This window comes from Epinephelus lanceolatus, chromosome 14 (genome assembly GCF_041903045.1).
Source record: "Epinephelus lanceolatus isolate andai-2023 chromosome 14, ASM4190304v1, whole genome shotgun sequence".
NCBI lineage: Eukaryota > Metazoa > Chordata > Actinopteri > Perciformes > Serranidae > Epinephelus > Epinephelus lanceolatus.
In genome coordinates, this window is record NC_135747.1 from 22,806,875 (window position 1) to 22,829,271 (window position 22,397).

Genomic DNA, 22,397 nt, shown 5'->3' on the forward strand with positions numbered 1-22,397 from the left:
TTGCATTCACATGATTTCATGTGAAGAATAAATTGAATTGAACTGAATTGAACCATAACATCTGAAAAATCTGTCACAATATCATCAGGTATTTGAAGTTTAAGTGTCGATGGTATCAAGTTGCGATGGGGCATGTAATGACACTGTGAGTTAACAGTAAACACTCCACACAGTTTTTTTTTTAAATAATAGCAATTCTTTATTGTTGCTTCTCGTCAGAAATTTGACATCAGCTGATTACAGAGAGGGAACAGGTGTAATATGTTGAAATGGTACACATACTGTACATAGAAAACACAATAAATTACTTCATAATAAAGAACGTATTAGAAGTTAACATTTACCATCTGAATACTTGAAAATAATTTAGAACTACTGGACTTGTTTGGACAAACAAATGGCTCGTCAACCTTTCAATAGTTGCCTTTTGGTTTCATCCTCAGATGCATTGTCATACAGTACATTTTAGTAACTACTATATATTTTTTGGGAACAAAGGGTTTTGTAGTGCAGCAGGACAGAGCAAGAAAATAAAAACTGTTGTGGTTTTGTCGATTAACCCGGCATCTGAATACACGTCAGCCAGAGCAGATTACATTGACTACAGGTTCTGTTATGTTTTATTTGTCTGATGACAAAAGCACAAGTTAACTTGTCTCCGGGGGCTAAGCATCTGCTTGTCGGGTGCACACACTCAGCCCAAAAGTGCATTGTAGCTTGTCTCATTAAGTGAAGATACTTGACTTAAACTGAAATGGTAATCAGCAGGTTCTGCTCTTTGTGTGGTCTCACTCATTGTCTACTTTCTTAGGCACAGAAAAATGAACAAGGCACCTCTAACAGTTTGAAGCATTAGCACTGTCAAGAGCAGCAAATTATACACAGTAGCATCCAGGTCTCTTCTTTTTTCCCTCCGCACTCTCTCAAGCAAATGGTTCCCTTCTTGTCAAACAGGTCTTCACACACAAATACAAGTCGCCCTCCTTTTAGACATTCATTAAGTTATTATGAAAATGTGCTTTTTCCCATAAATGAACTAAATCTTACATTCTGACAAGGACCTCAGGGAAACATCACGAATGAGTGTGTTTGTGAGATGCGAGTCTATTTGTTTTCACTGTGGCAACAAAACAGCGTAATAAACAACATAAAAATACCTTCTCATTTCAATAAATAATGAGAGCTTTGCTAAACACAAAGGCAATGTGACGCAAAACAAAAATGAGTAAAACAAAAAAAATAAATAAAACATTCAAAGCTACATCTTAATCACCTTAAGTCACCACCTGAGTACATCTTTAGGTTCCTGGGCTGTATCCTGATCCCGCTTTGTGCGCTAGGCGGTGGAATGTTGTTAAGGTTAAAGGCCAGGGGACAGTGAGCAGGGAAGTCGGCGCTAAGGAGGTGTAGGTGGGGCAGTAGCTGAGCTTGGGCTCAGGGAAGGTGAGGAGGAGTGAGGGAGGAGAGGGAGTGAGTTTTCAGGGAGGGTGCTGGGGATAATGTTGCAGGAAGTGCCGGTGTGTTCCTCAGTCTGTCTGCCCTGAACTGTCTCCCCACTGTCTCACCTGCTTCAGGCATGAAGAGAGCATCAGCTAACACTTAGCTGCGCAAAGCCGATCAGCTTCACTTCGTCTGGGATCTCAGTGTCGTCGCAGCTGGAAGCCTGTGTGAGGAGGAAGACATGAGGAAGGTCAACGGTGCTGGTTCATATCCTGACACTCTCATCTCCATCAACAATACTAATCCTGCAAATTCTCTACAACCCCTGTGTTGTAACACCCTAGATCAATCAGGGGATTGAACAACTGAAAGCTTATTATTTCACAAAATGAGGGGTTTTCAACCTGCTGAGTCTTATTTTCAAAAACACTGAAAACAATTTGGGTTTGTAATTTGCTTGACTAACAAAAACAACAATGAACTGATCTCAGCATCTAAAATTGTGCCTCTGTAGACAAAGTGTGATATAATTCCTCTGTTCACTGTTGTCTAAAAACTCTTAAAAACACTGGAACACTAGAATTGGTTGTTTATTTCCATGCACCAGTGAAGTTGCGCTGACAGTTTACATCCATATCTGTGAAAACATGGATGCTTAACACACATTTTCCCCACAGAAGCACATAAGATGTATTCAATCAGCACAGTTTTAAGGTGGACACCCAAGATTAATGTCACCTATTGACCCTTCGCTAAGTCCCACCCCCACATGCAGACTGGCCAATCACAACTTAGCATCAGGCCGGCTCAGGTGGTTCACTTTTACACTGTGATCTGTAGCCGATAGTTCGGTTTTAGCTTCCAACTAGCTTTGTCTTTTTAACCTGTTGTTGCTGCTGAGTCAGTTTGACATCCTGGATATATTCTTCAAACAGACTGTAGACCCCTCTGTCTGCTTCTCTCTAGAATCACTACTTTATTTTCCCAAAAATATGACAATATTTCTTCAGGGAGTGCAGTTAGTGACAATGTGAGCTCCATGTTTACTCCAACAGCTTGTTGGACCATCACCAACAGGCGGGGCTTAGCAAAAGGTCAATTCACTATCTGACCAAATGTCTCTCCTTCTTTTCCTGAGATATGACACTTAGTAATAGCCAAAAAAGTGTTTTATGCAGAATATTATGATGCCACACTGAAGGTGACCTTTGACCTTTTGAACATAAAATTTGATCACTCTATCATTTTATCTTATCAGACATCTGTGTGAAGTTTTGTCATGATCAACATAAGAATGCTTGAGTTATGGCCAAAAACATGTTTTGTGAGGTCACATTGACCTTTGACCTTTGACCTTCAACCACCAAATTCTTATCAGTTTATGCTGCCAAATTTGAAGAAGTTCACACAAGGTGTTCTTGAGATACAGTGTTTACAAAAAATGAGAAGGATGCAAGGTCACATTGACCTTGACTACCAAAATCTTATCAGTTCATCATTCAATCCAAGTAGATGTTTTGCCAAATTTGAAAACATTTTCTCAAGTTATTCTTGAGCTATTGCTTCACGAGAATAAGATGGATGCAAGGTCATGGTGACCTTGACCTTCAACCACCAAAATCTAACCAACTCATCCTTGAGTCAAAGTAAGAATTTTTGCCAAATTTAAAGAAATCCACTCAAGCTGTCCTTGAGATATCTCATTCACAACAATGGGATCGACAACCTGAAAACATAATGCCTCCAGCCACAGCTATCGCCGGCACAGAGGCATTGAAAAGTTATCATGGTTTTGTTTTTGTTTGTTTTCGTTAATTATTTTTATTTTGTTTTGATTTTGGTTTCAATTAAGTTTTATTTCAGTTAGTTTCCAGAGTGAGTTTTCTTATTTCAGTTTAGTTTTTATTGTTAAATATGCTTAGTTTTAGTTTAATTGTTATTATTTAATATTAATTTTAGTTTATATTTATTATAATTAGGATAGTACGTCTGGGGCAAGATTTAAGAAGTTCAGAAAAGGTCTTAAATTACAAATACAGCACTCTGTAAAGGCAGCGGACACACAGTCATGTCGACATCCCAGTCTCAATAACAATTTTGCACCAGTGCCTCCTCATGCTTGGTGTGTTGACATTTACTGTATATTTTCATTTTATTTTAGTTAGTTTTGTAAGTACACAATATTGTTTCAATTAGGTTTTTTCAGTCTAATTTTTATTTTTATTTCAGTGGACTAAAGTTTTTTTCACACCTAGTTTTATTTTAGTTTAGTTTTAATTACTACAATAACCTTGCCATTAACACTGCCATTGTAATTTATTCTGAGCCAATCCCACATTTACCGTCTGGCCAAGCAAATGTGTATTAATCCACAGCTGAAAACAGATCCCAGCAAATGCACAATTTACTCCTATGAAGAGTAACATCTGCTAAAAACCACAGTGTCCAGCTGTTTCAGGAACAACCTTAGCCTCTTTTCTTTATGGAAGTACATTGCATTTGGAAAACTTTATTTTATTACGTATAAAATAACTCAACAATACCCAATCTGTTTAACAGGGTCAGCTGGAGTTTATCTGGTCAGGACATCACCACTATGCAATTTGATTAAATGTGAAAATAAAACGGTTTTTAACTGTCAGTGCCTTCGTCTCTGCACATAAACAATATGTGTACTTTTGCTCAGTGGCTGCTTTTCATGGTTTGGGCTAGTCCCCTTAGTTCCAATGAGAAAGAAATCTTAATGCAAAGACACAAAACAATAATTCCAATAATAGTGTGTTTCCAACTTTATGGCAACATTTAGAGAAGACTTCTTCAGTCTACATGCAGGAACTGTCTTCCTTGTTTAGTGTGGAAGGACCTGACTGGCCTGCACAACCCTCTGACCTCAAACCCATCCTACACCTTTGGGATAAACTGGAACAGCAACTATGAGCCAGGCCTTATCACCCAACATCTGTGCCCATCCTCTCTACTTCCTGTGGCTGGATGGAAAGAAGCCAGGAGTGGAGGCTGTTATAGCAGCATATTAATGCCCATGATTTTGGTATAAGATATTCGACAATCATTCATGAATATGTGAATGTAATGTTCAGCTATGTTCGCACTATGTTTGCTCGTACATACTACCTAAACTTAACGGCTCCTAGTGAAAAAGCACAATATTTATTTTACTGACAGTTCAACCTTTCAGCACCTGCATCTCACCCCAATTTAAGGCTGCTCAGATGCTATTCACAGAGGCAATATCAGAGGCGGTGTGCATTTAGATCCATCTAAAAGGAGTTTTTGTTTTCATTCAGCTCTCCTCTGGTGGAAAAGCGTGAATGGGTGGCCTAACACCTGCCACCCTCCTGAAATTCACACCTGACTGGGGAGAGACACTCAATTTCTCTGGGGTTCTGAGAGCTCTGTAGTTGTCTGATCAACATGGAGCGACCGTTATGAAAACAGGTCATTCTTTGTGACCTCTTGTTCAGTAAAATCATTAAGTTGCTCTTGTGGCACCACACCATGAATTGCCTGCATAAAGTGTTATGAACTGTTCTTCTAGCGAGGGTAATTATTCTCACTCCCAGGGTTTTGTGACACTGCACTCGTAACTCTTCGTTTAGAAAGGCAGAGCTGAGCCACAGCGAGGATTTTTACAACGTCTGCAGTGGAGCAGAGTTAACATATGGAAATAGAAGCATGCCCATATATCTACATGGCAGAAACAGTATTGCCCTCACTCTGACTCTCTGGAGAGACTGGTCCACCTGCGACTCTCACTAGCTGCTGATAAGGGAAACATGGCAGAAAGGTCATTTTGTAACGCACTGTGACCTGAAGCACAGATGTTGTTTACCCACAATTACAGAAAGGTCAATAAAACTTCATTTCCATATTTTTGTCAAATCCAAACAGACTGACATTATTGCTTTTTCCCCTCACAAAGGTCACTGTTTCTCTAATAGTCATACAAAGGTGGCTTCTTAAAATGGCACATACGCAATATGCACTTCGTCTGTCTGAGTGTTCTGAAAATAAGTAGAGCACTCAGCTGTGTTGTCTTGCAGTACAGGGATACTTTGAATTTTTTTTAAGTGAAGTTGAGGAGTACCACCAGATGTGCTAAGAAATGTACTGCTGTAGATGGGGGTCACAGCAAAACCTATTTTAGCCACCTAAAAAAGTCTTAGTTCAGTTTAAGTGTACACTAAATTCACTTATTATACTATAATATTCTCTCCACTTTACCTTACTGCAGGCAGCCTTTTCTGATAGGGAAGCTGTTAGTGGCTTCAGCTCCCCATTAATGCTCTTAACAGACTTTGGTAAATCCGAGCTAACCCTTTAAATCACCAAAGTCACACAATAACACAAACTAACTAACTCATCAATGCAGTTGAAGTTAAATCACTGTTTCTGTCAAACTGTTTGCTTTGCTTATTTGTTTTTTTTAAATTTGTTTTGTATTTTAATTCTTTGTCTGTTTACTTGGGAATATGATGATACTCAGTGTACTGTTATATTTGTGTAATAACCCATTGGTGACTGCTGATTATTGTACTCTTTTCTAAAAATACAAAAACAAAAAAATTACTGTTTTTCTAAGGGCACGTTCACACCTGCCCTCTTTGGTTCAGTTCAATTAAACTCAAGTTCGTTTGCCCCCTAAGTGCGGTTCATTTGGGCAGGTGTGAACACAGCAATCATACTCTGGTGCGCACTAAACAACCGGACCGAGACCTTCTTGAAGAGGTGGTCTACGACCGGTTACAAACAAACTCTGGTGCGTTTCATCTGTGGTGAGAATGTGTTCCGACCTCGATCTGAACCAGCTGCAGTCACATGACACATTGTTTGGGTTAAACATGAGCATGTTACAGTCCTGGAGGATTATTAATGTGCACCTCCTCCTGTACTGCCTTAATATGCACATTCAGCACATCCAATGCATCAAAATATTCTTTTCTAGTTGGAGCCGCGCCTCGTTTTCAAACTGTATGGTTTGACTAAAATGAACAATGACAGCAATATAGTCCACGATGAGCAGCGCTAAAATCAACCTGCGTAGCTGTCCCTCCATTGTGACATTAGAAAGTGTCACATTTATCTTGCAGGTGTACTCTTCTTCAACGTTTTGTTTACTTCCTGATTTTTCCCGCATGGAAATTTTGACCAATCAAGAGCAGCTTTCTTATGCAAGGCATTTTATCTGGTCCGCTTGTAAATGCTGCCGTGAGAACACGAACCAACTCTAGGCAATTATGCAATTTGTAACAAAATGAGTCCCTGATTTGGACCAAAGCAAGAACTCTAGGTCTGAAAGCACCCTGAATGTAGTCTGGCTTTAAAGAGAGCAATATAATGGTTTCAGATTCCAGTCAGAAATCGCTGTCTGACTGTTAGGTGAAGGGGTGAAAACAGGCTCTTCTAAACAGCGTACACTTAAACTCAGATATTTTTTTGGTGGTCCTTTTTTTAACAGGCTAAAATACGTTTTCTTACTACTCCCATCCACAGCAGCTTAGCCTCTGTGGCAATACTCCTGCCTGTTTCTCCAAACTAAGGGCGTGCTGACTGCCATCTACTGAAGATAAGACATTGACTATGGATAAGTACCTCATACCACCCCACTTCAAAAGATCCAAACTATCCCTTTAATGTTATATCTCCAGTATTGAGAACAGTTGCTCTGCTGCAATGTTAGTACAGGGAAAGCCACTGATGTCTAAAACACTGTAGAGGCACGCATCTTTTGAAATCAATCAGAATTGGCTGAGAGTTTTGGGGTGGTTTTCTTCACAAAAATACTTCACTTTCATCATGCAAAGCTAATTATTAAGTCATTTAATCTGAAATTGGTTGGTGCCCAAACACTTGTTTTTTTTCACTGTGCAGCATCTGGGTGCTGAACTATGCTCGATTGAGTTCAGCTTTTTCTGTTGCACCCAAAAAACTTAATAAACAACGTACAAAATCTATTTGTGAATTAATTCAGAACCATGGAGGGTAAGACTCAGAATTCCTATGTGGATTGATCCCCCGTAGCAATACCTCCAATCTCCTTCACCAACAAAACATCCCCAAAATAAATCCTTTGTGTCATCGACTGACAAACCCTCAGCAACAGATGCTGCTTCATGCCGAGGCTATTTTCTGCCATTTTGGCCTTTCTAATAACTCCAGCTCCAACATTCCTCACCGAACCTTTCATCAACAAACTGTTTATAGCTGGACATCGTCAGCCAGGACAAACCCGTGTGGGTGTCATCAGCCATCAATCATGTGGAAACTCACCAGCTTAAAGGTCAATACTTTGTAGGTAGTTGGGTCATCTACAATCTTCTGAAGGTTAGCAGCAACTGCAGTGCAGAGGGCATACAGAAACATAATGGTCAAATAATACCAAGCAAGTTTCACAATATCTGCAGTCATTTTTAGCACATGAAATAGATCTCAAGAGTCTATAGCAACAGTACAAAAATAAAATATTATGTGATCGGTACCATTTTTAGACTGGAGTTAGGTTATTCTATAACTTATGGATGCAGTTTCTACCAATTTTAGTGATGTCTGCTGACTTGCCAAATTAAATAAATGTCTTCTCAAATAACAGCACATCTAGGGAAAATGCTAATACTGCTAAAGTGATGTTTTATGGTACATAGCCTTGGATAAGTATGTATTCAGACAACACAATTTACTAGAATAAAGAGGTGTAACATTACCAACAACAACATCATGCCCGTTGACGAGGCCGGCCGAGAACAGTTCCTGGGAAACGCCATCAGCAGTGTCTGGTGAGGGAATAACATGACAAATATTTGGCCTGCAGCATTCCACTTAGCAGGTAATTGTGTTAGATATTGAATTAGATACTGTCATGAGCACAAACACTGCCATTACCCATTACACACACAACAATTCACAGTGCCTGAAGATGTTATCACAGTGGGAATAGCACATTCAGATCCATATAGAGAGAGCTCCTACCTCGCCCAGGAGTGAATTCGAACCGGATGTCATTCAGCTCCTTTCTAGAGTTCCTGAAAGGAGAGACAGTAGATGATTGGATATATGGTTATCTTTTTTGTTGCAGCTCTGTCTCTATCTAACAGTGGTGTTTTTAGGGGCCTCCTGTTGTAGCAAAAACAAGGGGCAGCACTTAAAGAATGCAGAGATGACCGAAGCTGCAAAACATTAGGAATCGAGCATGAGACAAGGGTTGTATGTTGAAAACTTGCATGACTTGATTTTTTTGGCCACTTGGAGGCAGTGTAAACAAGCTGTGTACACAACACTGACATACTGTCTCCAAATGAAGCTCTAGCAAAAGTTCAGTCAGGAAGACAAAACTTTTCATGCCCAGGCTGTAAGTTTCTTTCTCATCCTGCCATTCACTCCTTGTATGTATGTTCACTCACTGTCTCTAGTTGTCATTGTCTCGGTAGGTCAACTGAGTCATCAGCCACTTCACAATCAACCAATAGCACAGCAACACACCTTCTCTGTCAGCCTATCACCTTACTGCTCCTCATTTTAATTATGGTTCTCACTCTGCGGTAGTTCTTTCTTGTCTTTAGTGCCAGTCTTTACAGATTCATCAGCCTCAACCGCCTCAGCAGTCATCAGCCTCAGAGTCATCAGCCACCACTACCACCAGTGTCTGGACTCCATGGGGGGGTTTATCTTGCTGCTGCTCAAATGTCCCTCAATCACAAAATATTTCCTTCTGGTGTCCAAGTGCCAAAGGCTTCTGTTAAATCTTAATTACCACAAATCATCTGTTAATCTGTACACTCATATTCTGTATTAAATATTATCTTTACTTCATTCTTCTGTCTCTCCTGATTGAATTGGTGAAGACGCCAGCCAACAGTGGTATATTTACTCATCAAGCATCAATCATGTTTGTCTTCACCTGACAAATAGTAGCCCAATATTCACTCTCGAGATTTTTTTTGCCTTTTTTTTGGATTATCTGTTTAACATAGAGGCATGCGAGAAATACAACGTTTTGTTTTTTGTTTTTTTTTCAACAAATTCAATGTCACACAGAATGAGAATCGGTCATTTGGGAGGGTGAAGTATTTCTTTAAAACTCTTTTTGGTCTTGACCAACTCCTGATGAAAATATCTGGCACTTTCACAACTAAATGCTCCACTACAGTATGTTCTCCAGGTGGTTGCTGACTTTGTCTGTGTGTCGTTTGAAGCTGGGCAGGAAGACTACAGCTGGTTTATTTGTAGCTTTTTTGCTGAAAAAAGACCAGATAGGAGCGGTGAATGTGAACTAAAACAGCAAAGTTGCGGGCAAGAAAACCAAATCATGAGCTGAAAGGCACCAAAATGTTCTCCAAAGCTGAGCAGAGGCTAGTGATAATTCTCATATTACAAATGGTTATTTTGATCCTTTGTTTAATATAAATGTAAATCACCTTTCCCTGCAATGATTAGGTTAATAAGTTAAAATGAAAAAGCAATGAACATTTTATTGACTGTGAATTTTTAAAGATGCTTTGAGCAACTTTGTTTGTTACATACTGAGGATTACCATAAAGACAGAGCACCTGTGAGAAAAATGTGTTGTGGCACTGGATGAAAAAACTGTAGAGAATGTGCAGAGGACATGCCTCAGTGATTTTGAGCAGTATTGAGTTAACGGCTGTCTAACTGCTTCTCCTGCATATCCCTCTGCATCCACTGAGATATACTGTGTATCAAAAATGCTTTTCTCAAAACTTCATGAAGATCTGCAAAAAGTGTTGGCATCAGCTTATCTGTGTGGGTTTACCTGTTTAAATTCTGTTAAGATTAAATGTGACTGAATGTGATTTTAGTCTCTATATGGTGCGGTAATGTAACTGTAGGATTTTCAACCCTGGACTGCAGTAAAAGATAAAAAACATGTGTATGTGCAATGTGCATGTATACATCCAGCTCATTTGATTGCATTAATGAAATGCACCCTCGGGCTTCTTTTCAGCATCAACTTGCATTCATTTGCATCACTTGCATTAGGTATCTGCCTTTAAATTTTGTGTGTGACAGGGGAGTAGCCGGTTGCTGATAAAAGCAGGATGTGTCAGCGTTGCCCAGAAGAGGTGTGTTAGGGGAAGATTAATTTGGTATGTAGTCTTGTTAAATAAATCACACGGTCAGCCCACGACCCTCATTTCAGATGAGATTAGAGCCATAAGTCAACACACACATAAGCAGAGGCATATCTGCGATGAATTTGTTAGTAGCAAGTCCATGCAACATATTGAAAGGGAGGATTTACTATCAGCTTAGCTGTGAGTCAGCTTGACTTTTTTTTTTAATTTTAGAGAGCTGCATTTAAAAAAGAAAAACCAGGGTAAAAACTCTGGTGGAGCAGATGGACAAAAACAACATCTCTATTCCCAGCAGAGGAGGCAGAGGGTGCACATTGCCAAGGCTGACGAGGCCACATGTATGTAAAGAGGATCATAATCCTGCCCAAATAAATCATGCCTAAAATCTGCATCCTATTTAAATACCACTTTGAGGTGTGAGTGTTTCCACAGTTCGACATCAATAAAATTAGCATTTCATCCACCAAACATTGTGAACTGACTTGTGTGTGAGCGATGACTGTATAATGTCCAACGACAGGTTTATGACACAGTACCTTGACAAAAAAGGCACAGCATAATCATACTGCCTTCTCACTACAGAATACAGGTCTGTGATTTCAGGTAGAGGCTTTTATAAACCTTTCACATGCAAACATAATGGAAACTGGTATCTTTTAAAAACATTTCCACATGTACACCAGGTACAGTTTGTCAGTGCATTACAGACCTGCACTGTTGGCTGTCACAGTGGTGACAGCGGAGCCGACGGGTATTTTTAGGCAAGAAAAGTGTAGATATATCACGGAAAATGCCACACACCATGATGCCTGGGCTGACACACCGGTGCCCCACTGTGTTGAAACTACATACTCCAAATTTTATGTCACATTGACAGGGAGGCAGGTGCTTTTACACATACTGACACAACAGTCAATACATCCATGGGGAGACTCCACTGTTATGAGTGGAAAAAAGCACCCAAAGCTCATATCTTTATAGCATATCACATAGCTGAACGCACATCAAACAGAATAAGTTCAAGCAGGCAATTTTATGCACTTGTTAAAGCTGAGATCCAGATTTCGCACAGAAAACAAAAATGTCTAGTACTTGCAAAAAAAACTGTTTAAATGTGATAAAACTTTACTAGCTGTGCAACTAACTCTCACTGTTAAAGCTTTATCTTACAGGTCCATAATTTCCCAGTATTCAAACAGTTCTCAATCCCTAGACTCTCAATTAATTGCTAATTGCTACTAATTGCTAGCGTCTCCCCTGGGGGAGGGAAACCAAGGAGGGATTCAGTGCTTGTTATTGTTATTTTATTTTGTTATTATACAGAGATGCCAGAAGTGGAGAGAATTTAGTTGGCTCAAAATGACTGAGGATGGCCAATTGCACCCAGAACCCCTGATATAATTATTGGCCCCTCCACTGGCTTCTCTTGGCAAAAATAATTGGAGGCCGATATTACTGTCATTAAGAGGCTGTGGCATGCTCATTTATTAAGCTTGGGGAAGAGCAGTAACATCTTGCAAAACAGATAACCTAAGGCATCCAAAGGTAGCAACCATGTCAAAGTAGCTTGTCAGGAACAACTGGCGTGTCCATATCAAAAGGGATACCGTGAACTCTCAAGAGGTTTCTCTCAAGATATCTGAATGAAAACAGGTTGTATGAGTACCCACGAGTGTCCCCTAAACTTGAGAGGGCTTGTTCCCATAAGTCTTTTATTTTTACAGTCAATGTATTCCTGTATTTATATTTTTAAAGGATATATATACATATATTCATTTTCCATAATGGCTTATCCTGTTAGGGGTTGTGGGGAGGCTGGAGCCTGTTTCAGCTGACATTGGGTGAGACGCAGGGACAGGTCACCAGACTATCACATGCCTGACACATAGAGACAGACAATCATTCACACTCACATTCACAGCTATGGTCAATTCAGAGTCATCAATTAACCTGCATGTCTTTGGACTGTGGGAGGAAGCTGGAGTACCCCACGCTGACACTCCACCTCAGGGTTCGATCCTCCCACCCCGGGCTCAAACCAGGAACCCTCTTGCCGTGAGGCGACAATGCTAACCACTGCACCACCGTGTCACCCATATACATATAACACATTAAAACATAAGTAACAATGTTAACTGTACCAGTATTTGTCTTATCACATCAAATAATTAGTAATATTAATTGTAAAATATAAAACCAAAGTATGTCAGTATGTGACTCCTTAACTCTCCATATTGACATGTTTTCAACCACCCTATAGACTTCAACAGCACAATAACATTTCTTTTCTATCAGTTATGGCTTTTGGTTTTGGCATGCCACACAAAATTTCCAGAGATGAAGAATTTCTTGGGGTGCCACTGAAGACAGCAGCGAGGCTTAAGGATGACATCACAGGCACTACTGCTTCTCTAAAATGAATCAAGACGATGTTTCAGAGGCTACCCTGACATTTCTCAGCTTCTAGTTACCCTTCATAAAGAAGAACCTTTAGAAAACATGTAAATGTCACCTCTGCACTGAACTGCTCGGTGTAATCAATTTGCATCTGTGCTATTTTGGCTACTTAAGCTCCAATGACATTGCACCAACAGCAAGCATATTATGCAAGTCTGAACTTCCCCTTCAAACTGCTGACAATACTCTTCTCAGGAGACCTCTGTGCCTTTGTAAAAAAAAAAAAAAAAGAAAAGAAAGAAAGATTGAATGAGTTCCAAGCAAAATGTTGACAAAAATCCAATCATGCTGCTGCCGCTCCCCTGTCTCTGCTACAGAGGGGATCATATTACCATAAACTCATGCTAATCAGCTGAACTCCCTTATTAGTAGAAAGAGGAGACCAATTAGCTGTTTATTTTGCTCGCTCAAATGCAATTACTTTCATGGATTCACTAGTTAACTTTAAATTTTCACAATTAGACTTTTACTGTTGTGCTTTTGCCAACAAACCCATATGTTAGTACTTTAACTGACAACTGACAATGGGATCTGGGTTTAAAGAAAAACAATCTGAATTTACATTAAAGCAACATTTATATTCCAGATACACTTTTATCTAATCACCCTACTTAAAGACACTGCTTCTTATGCAGCCTCACACTATTTGTGGCCATAAATATCTCCTGCTCTGCCCCCAAATCATAGGAACACAGCCAAAGAGAATCCAAAAAAATGACGCAGTCTCTCATCCTATAATGCCTCCTGTGCTGATTCACTTAAAAACATACCAGCCAAATCCCTCTCAATGAAAAAAAGTCTATTTTCTCTTAAAGAAGCATTTCCTCAGTCAGAAGCAAATATCTCAGAACCCAAAATAAAGCAAACTGCTCTTAAAACGATGTCTCTGTCAGCATAACATCTGCTGTTCGGATGGAGATATTTTTGTTGATAGTATAAAGATAAGCATTTTAAGGATAAACCGTACACAAAGAGGTGCTTGATGTATCTACCCTTTGAAAAGGTTTCTTTTTTTTGTATCTTGCTGCAACGTCAAATATAATGTTATGTTCTGTCAAGTGTATCTTTTCTAGTCAAGAGGAATATAGGGCATAATACAAAAATCCCATCGTTAACACATCCCCTATGTCGTACTGCGGAGCGTGTCAAAGAAGAGGATATAGTAAAAGGCCTTGGTAATCCACCCGGGGAATACATTAGCATTTGAAAACCGAACACTTCTAAGAAAAAAATGTCATCAAGCTTCATGACTTTACATCTAAGAAGACATCCATCACATGTCGGCATCTCTAATACTGAATATTCCAGATGACAAACCAGAGAGATGACCTGACAGCCTGATGCTGGTATCACATTAAACACAGTCAATGCATTTCTGTGTAGGAATTAAATCATTTGCCACACGACTCTGCTTTGCCACATTTTTACGACCAGAATAACAGTGTTTTTACGTTTAATAAGTGCTGCAGTGAAAGTTTATGTTGTAATTGTGTTAATTGATAACCACATCTAACCTGCTTCTTGTGTTTCAGCCGTTAAACCCACAGATCGAACAAACATCATTAAACCTGTGGATAAATTGTGAAATTGAGCACCCGAAAAAGCCCAAACCATTGAAACTGGCAATTAATTTTAATCACCACCAGGTTAGAATAACGACTCTTCACCAGCCATCAAACAGTGAGACATACCCTGCTGCACATAGACCACTGTTTTGTTATTAAGCACAGAATAAAGAGGCTTTCTGTGCCATGCTGGACGCCTGCGGAGGGACCTTTAGATGTCCGTTCAACCAAGAGTGTGCTCTGCGACCAGCTCATCGGGGAGCTACAGGCAAGCTACTGTCCAAAAATGCACCATTGTCTGGCTGTTGCATCACTTAAAATGTCCTCCGCTTTCTTTAATGGTGTGTTTGCATAGCGAGTAAGATAGAGAGGGAATGTACATGATACACAGCCAACATATTGGTCATGTGTACACCTGCTTTGCATTCCCTTATTTTAAAGCGAAAGGGTGCTAAATTCAGTTGTTTTCTAACAGCTAGTCTCCACATTGATCATTCTGAAGCCAAATCACAAACCTCCACTGTGCAATCATGAAGAGAAATGTCTGGAATCCTATAGCAAGAAGAAAAGGGTGCCATGAAAGGAGGAAAGCAGAGTGTGGAGCACAGCCAGGGAACCAATGGAGTGTAACCCTCTCCTCCCCATGACATGACTGGTGAAACAAAGGGAGATGAAGGGATCCATGGCAATGCCAGAGCCCCTCTGCAGCAGACGAACATCATTAGGTCTATTAATGGCCTGCATGTTCAGGACAAAGTGATGATGCATCCAGAGACATGATTAGTCATTTAACAGAATAGTTCAACTCCAAATAAAAAAATATATATTTTTCCTTTTACCTGTAGTGTGTTTTATAAATCTAGATTGTTTTGGTATGAGTTGCCGATCGTTAGAGATATCTGCCATAGAGATGTCTGCCTTAAAATGGAGGTAGACAGCACTCGGCTCCTTGTGCTCTAAGCATAAATAATAATAATTTAAAATAATAATAATAATTTTAAAAAATAAATAAATAAAAACTGACCAAATTGAAAAAAAATTATAATGAAAAAAATGGGGAAAAAAAATCTAAAAAAATAAATAAATCTCAAAAAATATCTAAAAACCCAACAGCAACGTCTCTTTCCAGAAATCATAAGCAGTTTACTCAAGATAATCCACAGACCTTGTTATCAGCAGTCTCATATATAGGAACTATTTTCTTTCTAACAAACTACACCTGCCAACCATATCACTACACTATAGAAAGTGTGCATCTACTCATGGACGAGGGGTCTTTGCTGTAGTGACAACATGAGACATAAACATCAATGTCATCCTTCTCGGCTGAGCTGCAACATTAGCTAGCGCAGTGATGCTAGGTGAGCTAGCAGTAGATGCACTCTTCCTTCAGCGCAGTGATATGGATGGCAAAAAGAAAATAGTTCCAACATGAAACAGCTCTAAACAAGGTCTGCGGATTATCTTGAGTAACTAGGTCATGATTTCAGTAAGAAACACTGCTGTTGAGTTTTTTGAATGTACTTTTTTGGCACTTGAACACCACAAGCCGAGTGCCATCTAGTTTCATTATTTTGAAGAGAAGGCAGACATCTCTACGGCTGATATCTCAAACACTCTGCAACTCACACCAACACAATCCAGACTAATAAACAGCACTACAGGTAAGAGGAAAAACATGTATCTCCGGGGTGAGGATTGCCTTGTCTCAAGTGACCAAAATCAATATGTTCTTGTGATTGCCTTGTGCATCAGCCGATGATTGAGAAAATGATCTGAAAAGAAATGTCTGTCTCACCTTAGCCGTAGTACCATGTTCACAGCACCCTGAATGTACGGAGTGTCCCCATATGGCTCAACCTGCACAAGAAAACACCTGATGATGAGGCAGTTTATGTGGTGCACTGACAGACTGAGAGATCAGACAAAACAATCACACTTTCTGTGGAAAAGAGGAAGAAGCTTTGCACACAGCTTGCACTGCAGAGCAAGAAGTTTTGGTAACTGCAAGTTTAACATAAAGTCAGAAAAAAGCAAGTGGCTGCACCCTCAGCTCATGTGGTTTATTTTTTTTCTGAGAAATCTCTTCCATTTACTGCAGCTGCAGGGAAAGTTGTATGGGAAAAGAAAAGGGACAATACAAGAAGGTGTAAGGATCCATCATCGTTATCAATACCATGTTACAAACGGGCTCTTTGTATGGCAAAGAATGGACATTACGGGTAAGAAATGACTGCGAGTAGCTGTCACACTTAATTTCTGACTAGAGCACAAGACTACACCTCAAACTGCTTTGGCTCATTTTCAAAATGACAATAGCCTTAGAAAATGGGTTGCAATGGCAGTGAGTCTTTAGATGAGATACACCCAGGCACTGAGCTGGCACTGTCAGGCAGACAGCCATTTACTCTGAGTTATTACTGCTGAGAGCATCCCTCCAGGAGACCAACATTCACACATGTACGCACACACACATGCGCACATATTAGCCCACCTACACACATTGACAGACAGACACACACATGTACAGTGCTGCACACGCATGGGTGTGCACACACACACACACACACACACACACACACACACACACACACACACACACACACAATCACTGTGGCATCAAGGTCACTGAATCATGACAAATTAGTGCTGCTGCTGAATCCCTCACCTGGGGATGCTGAATAGACAACCCTTCAATAGGGACATTGTTGGCATTCTCCTCATTCTAGGAGCAACAAAATGAGAGGCATAATTGTGCAAATGCTATTACATCCTTGGTAAATATCAAATCAGAGCTCATCTTATAAAGAAAACACAGGAAAGTCAATTCAGAGCACTAGACAAGGAGCAATTTGCTGGCTTTGTCAGACACTCTAAAACAGGTGCTCGGCTGTTTTGATTAAACCGCATAAAAATGTGCGCGGCGAAATAAACATTCATAATTGAGTTCATTATTCGTACACAAGCTTCAGCCCAAGAAGGCGAGTTAATTGCATTTCTAAAAACTGCCCCTCTGCCAAGTTATCAAGTAGTACAGCAGCAGAGAGGATAAAGTTTGTTTGTCTATGTGTCTACACAAATAGGTGTTTTTTATTTGTAAATGCATGCTAAAATCAGTGCGTGAGAGGATGAGCTAACTTACGTCTTTGGCCTCATCTCTGACCCTTCGTGACTGGAGGGGGAAAGAAAACACACATTTACATTTTCATTTTCACAGGCACACAGTTATAATGATGATTTATTTCATTTTTTTGGTTTCTCAAAAAGCCTAAAACTTCTACTGTACGATCTCAGTGCATTTTTCAGTTTTCCCACACCATATGTCTGTTTCTGTCTCTCTCTCTGTCTCTGTCTGTCTCTCCAACCTATGTTTCACTTTAATGACAAAAGTACAGTGCAGCACCCGAAAAGAAACAAGCCTGAGATCGATGAAACGGAACCACAACCTTGTGAGAATACTATCATCAACAACCGATTTCTTAAATCACAACTTCTGGTAACGTATTATTTGTTGCTTCATACATTAAAGCTGGGCAACTCTATCTAAGGGCTCTTTGATCATAGCTGCCGACTTCCTCCTGCCTCAAATCCTTGCAGCTATCTTCCAGCTCATTACAGCGACCTCATGACAGGCTCTCTCAGAGATAAGCCATCTGCTATCCAAAAAAAATACTGACTGATCGGGGGTGGGGGGGGTGTACAGGGTTATACAGAGGGGAAGTTGTGTAACGGTGTGATCAGGGTTAGACATGCCACGTACACCTCAATAAGTCAAATTCTGAATTTCAATGTGCACATTGGAGTTTTGTTACAATGACCAATTTCATGTGCAGTTGAGGATAAATACAACAAATCATGAGTAAATACGAAGGAATACGCACTGCCGAGGCTGGCCGATGTGGAGTCTCACCTACCCTGCCCTGATTCACCGCTGCCTTGCCCTCCTCGCTGCCCTCGTCCATCTCGTCGTCGCTCCACTCCCAGTCTCCGTCCTCCGTCTTGTGCAGGTGGCCACTGGAGCCTGGGACTCTCCTCACCTGGACCGTGACAACACACAGCCAGCACGCATTAATGATGCCATTCATAGTATATTCTTATTGAACATGTATCTATATTGTGATTTACCCATGATTCCATTAGGTTTTACAGGCCTTCACATTAGAGCAGTGGATCTTAATGTTTCTGGAGTACTGGGGCCTCATTACAGAAACGTATCTCAACTGCTTGTCTAAGTTTCAAAGAGAGGAAAACCCTGTCTTCTTATCACAGAAGCAATTCCTAAAAGAATAGATGTGTCCTATCCCATTTCAGACACCCTATGTGATCTTAACCTCAGAGAACTATAACTGTAAATTCTTAAACCGCACTCCTCCTTTCATGCCCATGTCTGTGTTTAAAATGTACACAGACTGCTTGTATCTTTGATTAGGGTGTTCCTATAGGTTACTCAAAATGGACAAGCCATAGTATCAGCAGCTCTCACTTGTCAGGGGCTAGCTAGCTTGCTTAATTAATTAATTCAAATTATTAATTCATTCATTTGTCTATTTAAATTGTTTTTCAAAATTGTAAGTGTCATCATATGGTTTGAGGTGCCTTTCAGTCATTGTATTTCAGTTCCTGTTGCTCCCCATTGTCATTGTCACTGACATAAAGACCTAACAACAGTGCTGTTGGCATTTTTGCCTGTTATTAGGCAGCTATTTTGGATTTCGGAGACAGGCTCTTCGCTACCCTTACTTATAAATCCTAACTTTGGAAATCCCTACGTTAGTAATAGCTTAATTCCTACACTAAGATTAGATAGGGTTTTCCCCCAAATGCAGTTTAGAAACATGTTTCTGTGATGCCAAAAATCCCAAATGTCTTCCTAAACTGAGATAAGATAGGATTTCAGTCTTGAAGAGTTTCTGTAATGGCGCCCCTGGAAGCCTTGTGATGAGCTGATGTACTGAAAGGATCTCCTCCCTGACAGAAACTGTTGGGAACTTCAGCTACATATTTTAGACCATTTATAAAGTCACATTTAAGTCACTAAGCCTGTTGAATTCATCTGATGTTGCAGTGTATTGCTGCCACACACAAAACTTATTCAGCTTCTGGTTATAACGAGAACATTTTCTTGTTTTTTACAAGATCCTTTACATGTTATAACAAGACATTTATCACGTTGTGACATTTTCTTCTCGTTATTACTGCATGACAAATTATTCAATTTTTATCATTAACTATATATAAAGAGGGACAACATAACAGCTCCCCAAAAGTGAAGCCAAAACATCTCAAACGACCCCTGGTGGCTGGCTGCAGTATAGGTCATAAACTCAGCCCCCTCCATATTAGCATATATAGGACATGAGCCAAACTAAAAATTCAAAGTACCGTTGAATAAATTTTTCCCAAAGATGGTTTTAGTCATTTTAGTTAGTTCCTGCTGATGTATGTTCATTTTTCTTTTAAGTTTGGTTTAAATTAGTTATTTAATGCTTTAAAGAGGGGGTTTGACGACATGATTGACAGCTGTGTGTGCTAATCGGATTGGTACTGTGGAGACTCTGGCTCCAAATGATGACACCAGCACAAGATGGCAGCAGCAGTATTTAGGATATCTTAGCTCCGTTTTTGTAGAGTGGGAGTAAGTGGAGACGTCTTAATATACAGTCTATGGTTTTAAAAAATATATAATAATAATAATAATAATAATAATAATAATAATTCTTGTACTAATGATATAAACCTTCCTCTTTTTATGTCACAAAATGTTTTCCTTATTTCCCAAAATTATTATTATAACAAACTTTTATTGTTGTAACATGATAAATCCGTATAACAACCAGCTTCAGCAGATGGCACTGTAGCCCACGTCATTAAGGTTGAGCATTATGTTGTTATAGCAGTGTAATTTGGTATGTAGTAATAATGAGAACTGTGTTATCACATGAAAATTATCTCAGAAGAAAATATAAAATAAAGCTGGAAAATTAAAAGGATCTTGCAAACACAAGAAAACATTTTTCTTGTACATTTAACCACATAATATTTCACAGACCCCAGGTGCATCAGCTTAGGTTGTACTGATAATATCCTAATGGCTAATTTTCAAAGGCTCCTGGTGTGACATGGCAACATTGGTGATATACAGTACACTAAATACAAAATCACTCAGCACTCCAAGAGAAACCATACAGACGCTTCTAGTAACTCTATCAGTTTAGTAGGCACAGCTCGGGCACAGCTCGGAAAACTCTATAAATCATACAAAGAGGCAATGTAAGAGAGATATCAAATATGACTTGGTTGCACAGCAGCGGTAATATAACTGCAAATATAACCAGCATAATAAAGCAGTTAAAATTGGCAGAGTCATTGCTAAAGCCGGTAATTTGCTGCAGTCTGGGGGAGTGTGTAAGGCAAGCGACACACGACTAGTCTAGCAGTGTGAGGTGAGATATGAGAGCACAACAGTGTTACAGAGGAGACAACACACAAAACTGTAAATCACTAGCACTAGGGTCATTGAAATGCCCCAGCGTTAAACAAGGTCAAAGTTAAGGACGCACTACCGCTCTGCTGGTGTCAGGATTTTTTTCCACACCTGACACAGAACCGAGGCTCCCACAGTTCTGCTCAGGGTCCTTGAGCAAAACAGACACAGATCAATGCACGCAGCTGCCACTCATTATCACCGGACCGACATTCATACATAAAAAAAAAAATAGCTCACAGACAAAATATGCAGCTGACAAAATCATCCCACTGTACACATATGCCACTGTATTTGAGGATAAACAGAAACATTACTCAGAGAGCGAATGTGTTGATAGTGGAATACAACTGATAACACCTTCTACTAAAATGCCCTGTATTTTGAAATCAGGCTTCAGAAAGCATCCATGCAGAACTCATTATTTAACAAATCAATGATTCAAGCCCTAATGTCTAATCTTTAAACATTAAAGACTCAATTTCCCCATTTGGAAGCTCTATAGTGGGTGTCAGGGTGCCCTCTGCTGGTTACTCAGCTCACATTACAGGTCATACTACAGCTTTTTTACATTCATATTTCAAATGCGACACAATAAGAGGCAATTTCCTGTATTTCTCACTTATTTCCTTTCTCTTTTTCTCTCTCTAGGAAACCATACCCGAGTTTCTCCCTCCGTTCATTAGATAAAGTATTAATCTAAAATGACTTTGCTGGTGACAACTGACCGGAGGATCTGCCATCTCCTTTTCATTCAGTGCAGTATGTTCAAGGTCCCATTTAAAGCTTTAATTCTCGTCTCTTAAACCCACATTGTGCCTGTTTCCTGGGAGTAGAATTGCACGTGTTCACCACACAGGACAAAAAGTACAGGAACATAACAAGAGCACCAGGGAACAGAGGTGCAAAGGGGGCGCAGTGCGGTTCAAAGAGGTCAAGGAGGTCTGAGAGTGACTGGACAAGATCTTAAAGGAGCAAGGCCATGGTTGTCTTTGTAAAAAGAGGTCACAGCACCCTGAAGTGACAATGTTTCTGCAGTATCGCATGTCTCTGCAAGCTTTGGGTAATGTTTGCTGAATGTATAATGTAGATGACTCTGGAGGTCAAATCAGCACAAAGAAACAAGGGCACTGGCTCTGTGGCTCGTACATTTAGTCCAAAGAAGGTATCAAGTGAATCTGACATTACCTGGCTGCATTTACTGTGTATGCCGTCTATTTTACACATTAAACAGGACTCCACACATAAAGCTAAAGTGGATTAATTACAGTAAGTGTCCAGTAATTGTGCATTTATACTTTGGGATAAATGGCTCCACAGCATACAGGTTCTAGTCTGTAGAAG

The 22,397-nt window shown here is 39.8% G+C and overlaps 1 protein-coding gene across 2 annotated transcripts in view; it reads right to left on the reverse strand.

Annotated features, from left to right (window-relative positions):
• Positions 1 to 482: 482 nt before the first annotated feature.
• The window catches only part of stk39 (serine threonine kinase 39), a 34,443-nt gene continuing 12,528 nt past the window's right edge, over positions 483 to 22,397 (reverse strand). Inside the window, exons 11-18 of one of the 2 annotated variants that reach the window (XM_033618230.2) lie at positions 18,484 to 18,606; positions 17,712 to 17,741; positions 17,238 to 17,294; positions 16,368 to 16,429; positions 8,425 to 8,477; positions 8,160 to 8,228; positions 7,729 to 7,793; positions 483 to 1,663 (exon numbers count right to left, since the gene is read on the reverse strand). In XM_033618230.2, the coding sequence (XP_033474121.2) occupies positions 1,589 to 1,663; positions 7,729 to 7,793; positions 8,160 to 8,228; positions 8,425 to 8,477; positions 16,368 to 16,429; positions 17,238 to 17,294; positions 17,712 to 17,741; positions 18,484 to 18,606 (534 nt within the window). In that variant the 3' untranslated portion in view covers positions 483 to 1,588. The remainder of the gene's footprint in view (positions 1,664 to 7,728; positions 7,794 to 8,159; positions 8,229 to 8,424; positions 8,478 to 16,367; positions 16,430 to 17,237; positions 17,295 to 17,711; positions 17,742 to 18,483; positions 18,607 to 22,397) is intronic. The other variant, XM_033618231.2, reaches the window with a different exon arrangement.